We start from the raw sequence: 13145 nt of genomic DNA on the forward strand, positions 1-13145 counted from the left end.
CCTTCCGATGTGGTGGCCTTCACCGAGCACTATTAGATATACCACCAAGCAGTTCTGATTGGATAGTATTCCGGAACCAAGGAATATCAGATCAACAGTGCGTCGACTCGAGGAGAGGGGCTGAGGTGGCACACGGTAGAGTTAGCGTGACGGCGCGTCGAAAGAAAGTTATCGAGATCCAGTAAGCTGGGATCAATAAACCCAGCGGGTAAGACCTGGAATGCCAGTGCCTTCCTTTATAGGAAAGGATGCCGTGCTTTGTAGAATTTTCAATTGCATGTAGACCGTAGAGAGACAGCGACATTGTGCGAATGTGAAAGAGGAGGCCGAGAGGGAAGTTCAGACACGGCGACAGAAGCGATATTAAGTACCTCCTTTTGGCAGTCACCTGAGAACCCATGAGCCTCATCACCAATTCAGCTTTTCACTTCCGACCTCGCTCGCACATTATTGCTGGGAATAGCAACAACCACAAGCTTACAAATATTCCATCACCTCCACCTCCCGCTCTTCGGTACCAATTGTTCAGCTTGGCTCCATAGTTACAAATTCGCCCCCGGATAATCGCGCCCACATAGAAGCTTATGACGAAGATGATTCTCCGAGCATGGACACAACTTGGGCGGTTGATGGCTAAATTAGAAACCCTCCGACTCCTGTTCTAAAAAACGGTTAAGAAAAAGAAATATTCTGCAGCTGTACCCCGTCCTTGGGTGAAGATCTTCAGGAGAGAATGAGCATTGGGTAAGAGTGGCCGAAAGCTTATTGTCGTCGATTCACGTTGCTAAGATGCTGATCCCATAGATTCGATATGACTTAGTGATTCGAACCAAGGACTGCAGCGGGGGTGCAGCTTGAATGGGCACGCTAATCCGATGAGCTCATTTAAAGGCATTCGAGCAGTTCTGGAATGGTCGTGCTGGGAAGGCTAATGGTAGGTCCTATCCGGACAACTCCTAGCATAAAATTGGAACCATGGTTCGTGCAGCGATGGTACATCTCACCATGGTACTCAGCCGGTGGTTGAGTATCTATAAACCACTTCAATCCACCTTCCGTCTATGGCATCGTATCTACTCAGGGTTGGCATCTGAAAGCAAACAATGAGAATTGAATGCTATAGTCGCCAAAGATCTACATCATGAGTTATTCACGCATGATCTGCCGTTGACTTAGTTCGGCTTGGGCAAGTTGATGGCTTTCCGACAGTTCGGCCATGCAGATACTCGTCCAATTGCTGTCTTAGCTGAGGAAAGCGTCGGACAGAACCACAACAGCAGTGGCTGAGACCTCGTCGTGTCGGCAAGAGCTCTCTTTAAACAATAGCCGAGGGCGGCCTCATATGGCCTCAGTGTCAGGTGTTAAATAAGTGTTTGGGCCTTAATCTTGCCCATACAATGGCACGTGTGTCTGTTCTTCCACTTCGAGAAAGCATTAGCCAACCTGCATACATATCCGAAAGCTCATAAGCCTGAGTTCCGATTTTCGGATCCGGAAGGATTGATCGACAAGAAGCTGCTTCTTGAGTCCAGGGCTAGACAACCTTTCTGGGAGGCTCTCTGTCTTGGCATAGGAATGCCCCATTTAAGGTGCACGGTTCGTGAACCTTCTATTTCATTAGTAGTTGGAGAAGGCCTGAATTTGGAGTGCTGTAGCCAGTTCTGATGCTGCAGGCCTCAAGCAACGCTCGCATATGCTGGAAGCCACACTTCACATATTTTTAAAAGCACCGGATGCTGGTTTTGGCTAATGCCCGATAGGGAACTTCGGTTGTTGGTCGGTAACCTGCGGGCTTCAATATGCGTCGCTTGGCGGGTTGTTGCATGACCCGGACGTGTCCGAGGTAGTAGTCGTGCCACTTGGGACCTATGAATAGGACTTCCGTTTATAAACAGACCATCTGCACAGGACAAGTCACCCGTCTCATCCCAGCCGGAGGTCCCGGACAGATGACAAGAGTCTAAGGCTGTATGTCTCATTCAGGGTCTACCCAAGCTCTCTCTTATTGGCTCGGACCCTTCACGCCGCGATTACTGCGCCCCCCGCATGTCTCTCCGCTCGTTATTGATGCGGTGTTGCCCGCCACTGATGAGAAGAATGTCTCACTTCGGGCTGGTGCTTTGCAGATCTATACCCCTCAATGACCTAGTATAGCAAACAGACGTGATGTCAGTGACTGTGTTTCTATTCAGAGCATCAGGCCTCCCAAATCTATGCCACATTATGGAGCCTTGGCCGCCTTGATAGGTAGGGCCTCCCGGGAATATCCATTGCCATTTCACCGCTACTACAGCTTCAAGTGAAGAGGAAGAGGAGAAGGAAAGATATAAGTAGCTCGATAATCCCAGATATTGTCCTCTTCATTTCATACAAGCAGCCATTCTACACTCCTCAAGAGCAAACCACTACCAAAGACCACTACATTTACATCCAACAAAGACCATTATCACTCATCTACCACAATGAAGACTTTCACCACCATCACCTCTCTCCTCGCCCTCTTCTCCTCGGCCCTGGCCGCACCCGTCGACACCGCTGAAGCCGACGGCACCACCGTCTCTGTCTCATATGACACTACCTACGATGTCTCCGGTACTTCTTTGACCACTGTCGCGTGCTCTGACGGTTCCAACGGCCTGATCACCAAGGGCTACACCACCTTTGGCTCTCTCCCGGGCTTCCCCAACATCGGAGGCGCTCCTACCATCCCAGGCTGGAACTCTCCCAACTGCGGCAAATGCTACGCTCTGACGTACAACGGCAAGACAATTTACGTCTTGGCCGTTGATGCCGCACCTGGTGGCTTCAACCTCGCTCTGCAGGCCATGAACAACCTGACTGGCAACCAGGCCGAGCAGCTGGGTCGTATTGATGCTACCTACGCTGAGGTGGATGTCGGTCTCTGCAAATGAGCGCCGGATATTCAGCAGTCTACTTGGGAGGTGGATCTGGCATGGTTATGATTGGATATGATTTCGGGTTCACGAGTTTTCTTTTCGGATACTTTCCTTCAGCTTACCTACTGTTAATATCATAATACGCAATATTACATACATACATACATGCATAGTACACTTCAACATAGTGAAGATGAACACAAACCAAAGCTTTTCTGTAATTTAAATGGAGAGATTCTAAGGGTCGTATCTACTGTACAAGTCTATATAAACACACAATCATCATACAAAATCATCCCAAAACTTCAAGCATCTCCTCTACCCTCCCAAACTTATCCCGGATCTTACCCTTCTCCTGTCCGCGCTCCCGCTCCGCACGATCAATCCGTTCCCAATCAGCCCACGATGTAGTCCTCAAGCCCCGCTTCTCAGCTTCAGGACGGACACCTTCCCAACCAAGTCCAGAGCTGTGACCCGGCGAATTAAGCAAGGACGCTTTACCATCCTGGCCAGCCACATCAGCAGCAATAGCATCAGCCGTACTGAACGCATCCATCATCGTCGTGGCAATGACGCCCGTAGGCCCGCGCTTGACCCAGCCCGCGCAGTAAAGACCCGGTAGATGCGAGATCAGAGATCCATCCGGGAGCTGTTCCTTATCGCCGGTGTTGGCTGGGGTGGTGATCCGCCCGAAGCCGTCGTTGGGGATCACGCCGCGGCGTTCGTCGAACTGGATACCTAGGTCTTGGAGTCCGGGTAGTGGCAGGGATTTGTAGCCGACACTGCGGAAGAAGGTGTTGGCGGGGATGTCGACTTCTGCGCGCTTGCCGCTGCGTAGGTACTTGGGTGTGACTTTGGCGCTGGGGAGGAATGGGTCTGAGGGGTCGAGCTCGTTGCGGGCGAATCTGACATGGGATAGGCGGTAGGGGTGAACGGGGGACCACTGCAGACATTCGGGGGAAAGAAGAAAGTCAAGAGACCAGGATTTGGCGGAGGTGGCGGGGTCGTTGGTTGATCCTTTTGCGAGGAGTTGGATGAGTCGTTTTTGTGCTCTTGGGAGAGCAGACATGACGTCTTCCGGGGGGAAGAGGTCCTTCGGAACTGGGTCGAATGCTACAGATGGTAATTGGAGCAGTTCGCGGAGTTCTTTGATGGTGAAAGCCGCCTAGAGCCGGAGACATGTAAGTATATGATAGATGTAGTGCATGGAATCGATAGAGCGTACCTGCATCGGTCCTCGGCGGCCAACTACCCGGACGCGCTTGACCTTACTCTTTGACAGCTCCTCGATAGCATACTCGGCTATATCCGTCTTTCGCAGAGTATCCACATCCGACAGCAAGATCCTGGCAACATCCAAGGCCACATTCCCTTGTCCGATGATCACGGCGTCTTCACCAGCAGTCAGGTCCGGGGCAAGATCCCGGTGTTCTGGTAGGCCATTGTACCATCCGACGAATTCCCGAGCCGAGTAGACATTGCGGATTGCCTTTTCGCCAGGAATTCCTAGTTCTTTGTCCTTCGGAGCACCGTATGCGAACAGGATGGCGTCGTAGTGTGGCTTGAGAGAGCTGAGGGGGAGGGTTTCGCCTAGTTCAACATTGCCGATGAAGTTGAAGCGCGGGGATGCCGCAACTTCGGTGAACTTCTCTTCACAGTTCTAGAGACCGGGTATTGTAAGCTGGATCGTCCTCGTCTTCTGACTCATAGCAAGGTAACCTTACCTTGACTTCCGGGTGGTCTGGGGCAACACCGTATCGCGCAAGACCAAAGGGCACTGGCAACTTCTCATACATGTCGACCGAGGCATTGTCTACCTTGGAGAGTAGTCGATATGCCGCATAGAAGCCTGCTGGGCCTGACCCTATGACGGCCACGCGGAAAGGCCGGTCATTCTGAACAACTTGGCTGTACTGACGCGATTGAGTTGCCAAGCGCGAGAAGATCTGACGTGGAGAGCGGCGCATAGGCACACGGCTGATCCGCGCCGTGCAATGGCCACATATATAGGGAGCACGCTGGATATTCATTGTGCAGCAAGACGATGTGGGAGGGAAGAAGTAGAGCCGGCGGGCCGGAGGAGAGACGGTTAACTCCGAAGGACGATGACATAAGAGGGTCCAACACGTGACTCTTATCAATTCTGGTTGCCGCGCCGACAATCGCGTGTTGACGATCCTCCCGATCAACCCGTGGAAGGGCAGCAAGTAGCTTCGGGCAGATGCACGATGGATGAGTGCATGTGCTGCTGCTGCTCTCTTGCTGTCGCTGCTGCTTCGTCTCCATCTCCTGCCACTCCACCCGTCCCACGGTTCGTACCTCTCTTTCCGTGGTATCTGTCACCACAGAACCGTCCGTCTATCTACTAGATAGCATTCTAATCCGACATTCTTTCTTTAAGCTTAACTCGTCTGTGCACATTCCTTTCTCCCCGCTCGTCGCGTGGGTCAAGCCTTCGATATTAGATTGGGGCTTTTACCATAGCGATCATGGGCGACAATAACAACTCTTCATTCCTTTATGGCTATGCTTCGTCCAACCGTTTTTACGGGTCGCCCGAACCTCCCTTCAATCCGAAGGCTGTGACACAGGCGAGCTGGACTCGACCGGAACCAAAGCCTGAGTTAAAGGGACCGTTGGTTGATCATGCCAATACCCTTCCTGATGTGGTATGTGCTTTGCGGCTCTTTCTAGAGCTTCTCTTAGCCACGACTGCGTACTGATGATCTATACAAGCAATGCAACACTCCTCCTGCCAAACCGCGATGGACGCCAATGAGCCCGAAAACAAAAGGCCGCGTGGTCTATGGTCGCAAAGTGCAACTTGGACTGCGGATACTCGCTCTTGCCGGAGCTATCGCATCCCTGTTTTGTTCGATCGTTATCAAGAATGCCGCAGCAACCGTGATCTGGATTGTGAGAGTTGGGGTAAGTAATGCGACTATCTTTTACTACGTCGAGTCAGACTTTAACGCCCTTCAAGCCAGCGGTCGCAATTCTGCATACTCTTTACGGCATATATACTTTGAGTCGCTCTTCGATCACGAGGCCTCCAGGCTCGCAGGCTAGCTATATGTTCTTTGCCGCAACATTGGATCTGGGCCTGATCCCATTCTACGTCTTTTCAGCCTTCCTTGGTTACAGGCAATATACCGATAATGCCTACAACTGGACTACAATGCTTGGGTCTGATGTTGAGGTGACAACTAAGATTGCAGAAGCTACATTCCTGTTGGGTATAATCAACGGTGCTCTCCATGCGATCTCCCTCGGAATATCCATCTTTTTGGGTACCATCTTCCGGAAAATCACCCGACTACCCCCAGATATGAACCCGCTAGAAGACAACTTGACTGCACGTCCTTTTTCACGAACTAAATCGGAGATAATCGAAAAGCGTGCCAGCAAATCTACGTTGGGCTCAGACAACATCTCCAGTGAGGACCCATTGATTGGCGTTCCACGAAGTGTGCCTTTCATGGATACTCGCAGCAATTCATCCTTCAACAACGACTACAGCCGATTCCCCCCTAGTTTCACCGACAGAACGCCGCCGCAACCCACGCGCTCTTTTCATCGCCCGTCGCGCATCGATACCATCCCACATCTACCTTTCCAGCAACCAAGTGAAATTGCAGATGATGCTACAACTATCGCGTCGCCTATAGAGAACCCGGATATCTTCACCAGGCCAACTACGTCGATCCCGCGTGGCGCGCCAGTTCGTGAGCCATCTCCTGATCTCCCCAACAGATCGCAATGTGTGAGTCCGGCTTCAGAGAATTGGATTGCTTATGCGTCTCGGTCTACGACACCGGTGGAGGAAGCCAAGGACGAGCATCCTGCTCCTCGCGAGCCATCCTCTGTATACAGTCGGGCCGAAACTCCAGCCTCGTCTAAGGGCGGTGTTATGGATTGGTTTAGTCCACAGCGATATGGTCTGAATATCGGGGAAGCCATCAGCGAAAACGTGCGCGGGGAATACGAATCGATCGCGGCGCATGAATACTATGGAAACGATGATGATGTTCATGACATTCTGTACCGAAGCGGACTTTACGATAATGCCGAGCAGGACATTGGCGACCACCGGATTGACATCTTTCAAGACCACGAGGAGCTCGACGAAGACACGCGGAACTCCTTGAAGGTCAATCCTTTGGCTTTGAACCCGCCCTCTCCTCTGCCGAAGCCGGACGAGGTCCAAAATCGCACTCCAAGCAATGGGCGCATGGCGCTCACTGACATTCCCAATCTTTCTCCCAAGCCCCCTGCCGAAGAGCCACTTCTTGATAATCTGCAAAAGAAAGGAAGTTTTTATGGAGAACTCCCGGAAGTTTTCGGACCTGATACTCCACGGAAAGTCAGCCGCGACCAGTCGAAGCTCACGCCAAAGAAGAACAAGCTCAGCATCAAGAAGAGCCAGAAGTCCAACGCCTACGGCGCGCTTAAGCAGCATGACGATGGTGATCTTAATGGCCTTGGCATTCCCTATGCAGACCCTGTGACTATCGACGGTGATCGCAAAGGTCGCGTCGTTAGCAACTCAGGAGCCGATGCCACCCACGCCAACTCCGCATTGTCATATGGCAACTACATCGCTGGGTTGGGAGTGGGAAGACGGCGAGACGTCAGCGGCAAGATAGCAGAAGAAGGTCGCGTCGAGACCAACAAACCGAAAACTGAGAACACAACACCTATCCGAGCGGCTGGCTGGGCTCGCTTTGCGGGTCTATAGCACTGATGCACTTGGAGAAAATAAAAGACAAAAAAAAAAAAGCATCTACAACAATTTCAGGGCGGTATACGCTTTCTTTCATTGACTTTATGAGCATATGGATACTATGGGTTGCACATGTTGGACATGAGGATCTTTTGACGATGATTGATGTGATTTTATGTTCGTTTTATTGGTGATACTCCCCACTGTTTTCTACTGTAGACGAATTACAGGTAGTTACGTAGTAGCTTAGCATACCATACAAGAGAATCTTGAAAAATAACGAGTCTTATCTTACCTTCCACCATTCTAGAATATATACAGCTATCAAATACACATATACAAGCAATTATCAAAACCAAACTACGAAGGCACCCCCTCATATTCCCACCCCTTGATAACCCTCTTATTCCTCCTCGAATTGCGCCGATTCGCATTACACTTGACAAAGAGCGTCAACGCAGCAATAATACATATCACAATCCCAGCAATAGCAGCCACCAAGACCGTCCGTCTCTCCAACTGCTGCGGATCCGACGCATACGGACACTCCTGATCAGGACCCCCGGTCACCCAACAAGACTCCACATCGATACAATTCATATTTAACCAAACATTCGTCTTGTTGGGGATTGTAGAGGTTGGGTCGAGAACGTCCGTCCGTGTCAGTAGGTACTGATACAGATAGGTGTTCTCGAGACCGGTCCGAGGGACGGCCATGCTGGTGTTCTCGGGACAGCCGTGATCGTAGGCGTCTCGGAAGGAGTATGGGCCTGTGGATAGTTGCCACGTGAAGGGGTTGTTTTCGACGCGACACGCCGCGTATCGGACTTGGCTGCAGTTTATGGCGCGCCAGTGGCCGCTGTTTGTTAGGTCCATGACGGCGCAGCGGTCTGTGGCGTCGAAGCTAGCGGAGGATGAGTCGGCGTTGGCGGGTTGGCCGATGGACCAGGCCCACGAGGTGGCTAGGGAGATGTCTTTGTAGGGTTGGGAGGCGGTGTCGGCAGTTTTGTTAAAGAGTGTGTTGTTTAGTGTTGGGGTGAGGCCGCATGCCGTCAAGTTGGATGCCACGAGGGACATTGCTGCGATTGTTGAGTTCTGGCTTAATCCTCCTGGTATGGGGATGTAATCGGATATAGCCCAGGAGTTGTTGACCTGGGGTACGGTGGTCGCATGGGAATCATAGAAACAGCCGGTGTCGACGCTTCCGTCGGAGTCAAGGGATACGGGTACTGTGGACGTGAGGTAATTGGATGGAAAGATAACATCACTCATATAGGATAGGTTATAGTCTTGGAGTTGGGAGTCGACGGTCCCGTAGTCGACGAGAAGGCGCTTTTCTTGTGCTAGCTGAAGGTACTTCACGCATGGCCAGCCATCGGGAGTACTTTGGTCCCCATTCGACTCCTCGTTGATTGTGAAGTACTCGGTTATGGGCTTGTAACCGTCTTCAACCTGGTACCATGACTGGTTCAGGTTGGCGCGCTCGGAAGCGAGGGTTGACGGCGTGTATATGTAGGAGGACAGATATTCGTCCAGTTGATAGCTGACATATTCTGTACTCGTGGGTAGCTGCGATCCAGTCACGGTCGATGCTGCTTCGTCGGGACTCGTCGCGCTCCCAGCCGCATGCAAATTGAGAGAGATGTATCTCGTATATACGGTCAGTTCAGAGGAATATTCCTGGAAAAAGCCCCGAAACACATTGATGAGGTCGGACAGATTGAGATTCAATGAACAGCGATACGGACCCAGCTCGTACAGAACCGAACCAGACGAGCTGGCTACCGCAGTAACAGTGGCCTGGATCCTTTCGCTCGTTGTGGTTGTTGTCGTTGCTGCAGTCGTTGTTGCGGTTATTCCACTGGTCGCAGTCGTCGTGGTTGACGAAGTTGGAGATATCGACGACACAGTAACAACGGGGACATCTGGGGAGAGTGACAATGGACAGAATATCCAGTCCCGTTGGTCAGAAGACCAGTAAAGGTCGACAAGAAAGCGGCGGTATCCGATAACGAGTAAGTTGGAGATGCATCTGCCCGCCGCATCCCGGTCGTAGATATTATCGCCAAAACATGCTGCGCGAAGTGACACGGCGGACGTGGTGACAAAATTAATTGGAATCTGGCCAGCTACATCTCTTTCGCTCTGGAACAGGTCAGTAACCAGCATGACCCTGCTGTATGAGCGCGATTGCGCCAGACTTACCAGGAAGATGGCGGCCTCCGTTGCATTCAAGGCCACATCTGAGGAGAAACTCAAGGACATGGGGCTGCGAATTGCAGGCAGCGCACCAGCACTCGAATCACATTAGTCACCAAAGTGTGAATACCTCGCGAAATTGCGCGATCAAGTGAATGGGGTGTTAAACATGAGGGGAGATGAATGCGCCGAGTGCGAGAGTGAATGAAGCAGAACGGAGTGCGGAGACGAAGGCGGTGGAGGGCGATCGGGACCCTGACGGCGGAAGTGGAAGGGCAACCGGAACACCATCTGGCCTTTTCATCTCCCGCAATTCCTGCCATCTCATTCATCGCCCCCCCAAAACGTTCACCTGGTTCCTGCAAGTCACTGCGCTGTGCGCTCTTGCATCCCTCTTTTCCGGAGCCAATCTAGTTTTCTATATAAATAATCCACACACTCCTTCATCATGGCGGCGCCCGGCCAGCCGTCCCCCCAGCAGATTGCGGCCATGCAACAGCAGTTCGCCGCCGAAGCTGCTAGGCGCGGAATGACCCCCGAGGAATTTGCCAAACAGCAGCGCGAACAGCTCACTGCAGAGGCAGCCAAGCACGGAATGACAACCGAACAATATGTCACTCAGTTGAGGATGCGAGCTCTCGCCGCTCACCAGAGACAAGTCGAGGCCCAACGACAAGCTGCTCAAGCCCAAGCGCAGGGGCAGCCACAAGGGCAAGGGCAAGGTCAAGCACCTCAGTCGCCAGCTCAACCAGGACAGAACTTGCCAGCACCTCCTCAACCTCAACCTCAGCAGATGACCCGTCAGGTACCCGTGAACCCTAACAACCCTCCTGATCCGAAGGCGCTTGCCGTTGCCGCGTTCCTGCGGTCGCAGAACCTAAAGACACGGACATGTATCATGGACGGACAGCGGAAGGAGATGTTCAAAGGTATACCATTCTTTCTAATCATGTGTGTCGGGGAGATACTTACAAAATATAGTGAAACGTGCCATTCGCGCCCTTGAATCCCCAGCTTACGCCAAGGCGGCTGCCAAAAAGAACTCTCTTCTTCCCCCTGTCACCGATCGCGCATCGGCAGAGAACGTTTTCAAGCTTCTTCCCCTGTCACTTCTTGCTTTGCGCGTGACGAAAGTCGACCCCCATGCAGGCCACAACCACGGTAAGCCCAAGAACCGTGTCAAGGGACTGTGGACGGTGCGCATCGAGCAGCACCAAGAGACCGATCCTATGATGCACTATGTATGGCTGTGGGAAGGCCCGCAGTGGAAGCAGAAGGTCATGGCCGCGGCTGTAGTAGCAGGTATCTTTGCGGTGGTGCTCTTCCCCTTGTGGCCGATGATGCTGCGCCAGGGTGTCTGGTACTTGAGTGTGGGCATGATGGGACTGCTGGGATTGTTCTTCGCCATGTCCATCTTCCGCCTTATTCTGTTCTGCATCACCGTCTTTGCGGTCCCCCCTGGTCTATGGCTTTTCCCGAACCTGTTCGAGGATGTTGGATTCGTGGATAGTTTCAAGCCCCTGTGGGGTTGGCAAGAGGTAAGATATCTACCCGTGGTATCGCAAAAATGACAACCTTCTAACGCCTTCCTAGACCAAAAAGAAAAAGTCCAAGAAGTCCAAGAACGCAGGAGGCGAGGAACCTCAAGCCGCAGCCGAATCCACCCCGTCAGCCACCACAACAGCAACAGCAGCCCCGGATACTTCAGGCACAGTCAAGCGGGACCTTGCGGCGCGCGTGGAGGAAGTCACCGAAGAGTAATCGATTGATGTACCTTGATCCTATACAGTTGACCACGGAATTCCATTGAGCATTCTTCCCTACAAGTGAGAGAGAGATACAATCTTGAATGCTAATCTCTTGCTATTAATCCTATACTATACTTTCCTATCTGTACGGTAACTCTTGCACGTCTTACTTTTGCATGCACTTCGGTCATCTTCCTCTCCATTATTGTTCAGTCAGGCAGGGGGTATTCGGGTTTTGGGTTTACAGTTCGCTAGCCATGGTTGAATTGCTTCTTTATTTACTGTTGGCACACAAAATATATGAGATAGTATGTTCATTTCATGTAATTGTGGCTCAGCACGCGCATAATGATACTATTCATGGACTCGTAAGTCGAATTGAAATGCAATCAGTAATCCAACCTTAAGAATAGTGCTCAGCATACATGAACATGTTCATGATCGGAATCTTCCCCTTAAGCGCCTACCCACTACTGCTCACTAATTAGAGTCAAAGGAGTGGAGGCAAAAAGACTGTGGAAGAAAGACCAGTACTACTACTAGTAGTATATTCCCGATTACTATCCGTAGTGGTTAGTTATAGGATAGTATGCATCCTACATGACTAGTATTGATGAATACATAGTAATTCACTGACTGGATTAACCCGTCATAAATAGCTATATGATACTATCTTTGTGTATCATCATTCAATTTGAGATTTGATCATCATATAATTTCCCCATTACCAATTACATAAGAGCCCCTCCCCCCCCCCTCCCTCTCGGAGGGCCAAGGCGGATGATTCTCGGTGAGCGACAAACACCACACCACACAACGGGCCGGGCCGTTTCGATTCCCAGTTGCTTGCACATCACTGTTCTTCTTTGGTTTACTCCGGTCTTACTTGAGAATATATATTCTAAAGAGGTTGATATGGATCTATAGTAGAGCGTATTGTTAGGAATTTACTGACTCTAACTAAAGAAATAGTTGGTATGAAGTACTTCTGCTGATTGAACATCGTCTTCAAGTTTAAGGGCGGGAGACATTACCGCTAGTGTGCTCATATTTATAACAAGGAGAGAGAAGTAGTAAGTTGTTGGAGTCCGTGAGTAGTAGATCCCAGTATTGTATTAATCCCTAGTATATTTGGTCTAGGATCACTGTATAGCAATAGCAGCCTGTATATGATAAAATGAAGATAAAATACAACCTCAGAAAGTAAATGTAAAAATGAATCAACAAGACAGAGAGCCACCATGTCTATCGTTTTGGTTAGTAGTAACGCATGAAAAGGAAATAGTAGTAGCCTGTTTAGCCTGTAGGTAGTAGATAGTAAGAGTCGACATGTGTGCCAGTACATTCACGAATGGTATCAGGATGTATAATAAACGGAAGTGTATCAGAAAAGACATGAAGATAGAAAAACGCTGGATCGCTATGTAATGATACGATGATCGACATCGTCGACTATCAAAGTCGACGGAAGCAAGTCGTGCCGTGGCGACATGGAAGCATAATGATAATTGGTAGAAATGGGATAGGATGAACATGTACAAGGCATGCAAGGGTTCATCATGCGAATGGGTGAATGTA

General features: G+C 50.8%; 6 protein-coding genes across 6 annotated transcripts; 3 read left to right on the plus strand and 3 right to left on the minus strand.

Annotated features, from left to right (window-relative positions):
- Positions 1-2462: 2462 nt before the first annotated feature.
- Positions 2463-2912, plus strand: aspf13 (allergenic cerato-platanin Asp F13; the record flags this gene model as incomplete). Its single annotated transcript, XM_067626854.1, has 1 exon — positions 2463-2912. One exon carries the CDS (start codon positions 2463-2465, stop codon positions 2910-2912), a length of 450 nt encoding a protein of 149 aa, XP_067483822.1.
- A 277-nt stretch (positions 2913-3189) lies between these two features.
- ASPBRDRAFT_117792 (NADPH-adrenodoxin reductase) lies at positions 3190-4927 on the minus strand (the record flags this gene model as incomplete). Its single annotated transcript, XM_067617118.1, has 3 exons — positions 3190-4062; positions 4123-4557; positions 4622-4927. 3 exons carry the CDS (start codon positions 4925-4927, stop codon positions 3190-3192), a joined length of 1614 nt encoding a protein of 537 aa, XP_067483823.1.
- A 358-nt stretch (positions 4928-5285) lies between these two features.
- Positions 5286-7808, plus strand: ASPBRDRAFT_414482 (uncharacterized protein). Its single transcript, XM_067624572.1, has 3 exons — positions 5286-5566; positions 5634-5825; positions 5881-7808. Exons 1-3 carry the CDS (start codon positions 5387-5389, stop codon positions 7633-7635), a joined length of 2127 nt encoding a protein of 708 aa, XP_067483824.1. The 5' UTR covers positions 5286-5386; the 3' UTR covers positions 7636-7808.
- A 172-nt stretch (positions 7809-7980) lies between these two features.
- On the minus strand, positions 7981-9885 carry ASPBRDRAFT_116390 (Lectin C-type domain protein; the record flags this gene model as incomplete). Its single annotated transcript, XM_067616975.1, has 2 exons — positions 7981-9765; positions 9826-9885. 2 exons carry the CDS (start codon positions 9883-9885, stop codon positions 7981-7983), a joined length of 1845 nt encoding a protein of 614 aa, XP_067483825.1.
- A 337-nt stretch (positions 9886-10222) lies between these two features.
- ASPBRDRAFT_39071 (Sec62 family protein translocation protein) lies at positions 10223-11902 on the plus strand. Its single transcript, XM_067624064.1, has 3 exons — positions 10223-10748; positions 10801-11357; positions 11413-11902. The coding sequence occupies exons 1-3, from the start codon at positions 10268-10270 to the stop codon at positions 11578-11580; spliced, it is 1206 nt and encodes a 401-aa protein (XP_067483826.1). The 5' UTR covers positions 10223-10267; the 3' UTR covers positions 11581-11902.
- A 662-nt stretch (positions 11903-12564) lies between these two features.
- ASPBRDRAFT_414518 (uncharacterized protein) lies at positions 12565-13045 on the minus strand. The gene has a single exon (XM_067624574.1). It carries the CDS (start codon positions 12910-12912, stop codon positions 12619-12621), a length of 294 nt encoding a protein of 97 aa, XP_067483827.1. The 5' UTR covers positions 12913-13045; the 3' UTR covers positions 12565-12618.
- Positions 13046-13145: the final 100 nt, after the last annotated feature.

Source organism: Aspergillus brasiliensis (genome assembly GCF_001889945.1).
Source record: "Aspergillus brasiliensis CBS 101740 unplaced genomic scaffold ASPBRscaffold_2, whole genome shotgun sequence".
In the NCBI taxonomy this organism is placed as follows: domain Eukaryota; kingdom Fungi; phylum Ascomycota; class Eurotiomycetes; order Eurotiales; family Aspergillaceae; genus Aspergillus; species Aspergillus brasiliensis.

Excerpts from the sequence above, each read along its gene's own strand:
- ASPBRDRAFT_414482 (XM_067624572.1), top strand. The coding sequence starts at position 5,387 with ATGGGCGACAATAACAACTCTTCATTCCTTTATGGCTATGCTTCGTCC. Across the intron at positions 5,567-5,633 it reads CCAATACCCTTCCTGATGTG|CAATGCAACACTCCTCCTGC; the intron begins GTATGTGCTTTG and ends GATCTATACAAG. Across the intron at positions 5,826-5,880 it reads TCTGGATTGTGAGAGTTGGG|CCAGCGGTCGCAATTCTGCA; the intron begins GTAAGTAATGCG and ends ACGCCCTTCAAG.
- ASPBRDRAFT_414518 (XM_067624574.1), bottom strand. The coding sequence starts at position 12,912 with ATGTACTGGCACACATGTCGACTCTTACTATCTACTACCTACAGGCTA.
- ASPBRDRAFT_39071 (XM_067624064.1), top strand. The coding sequence starts at position 10,268 with ATGGCGGCGCCCGGCCAGCCGTCCCCCCAGCAGATTGCGGCCATGCAA. Across the intron at positions 10,749-10,800 it reads GCGGAAGGAGATGTTCAAAG|TGAAACGTGCCATTCGCGCC; the intron begins GTATACCATTCT and ends TACAAAATATAG. Across the intron at positions 11,358-11,412 it reads CCCTGTGGGGTTGGCAAGAG|ACCAAAAAGAAAAAGTCCAA; the intron begins GTAAGATATCTA and ends ACGCCTTCCTAG.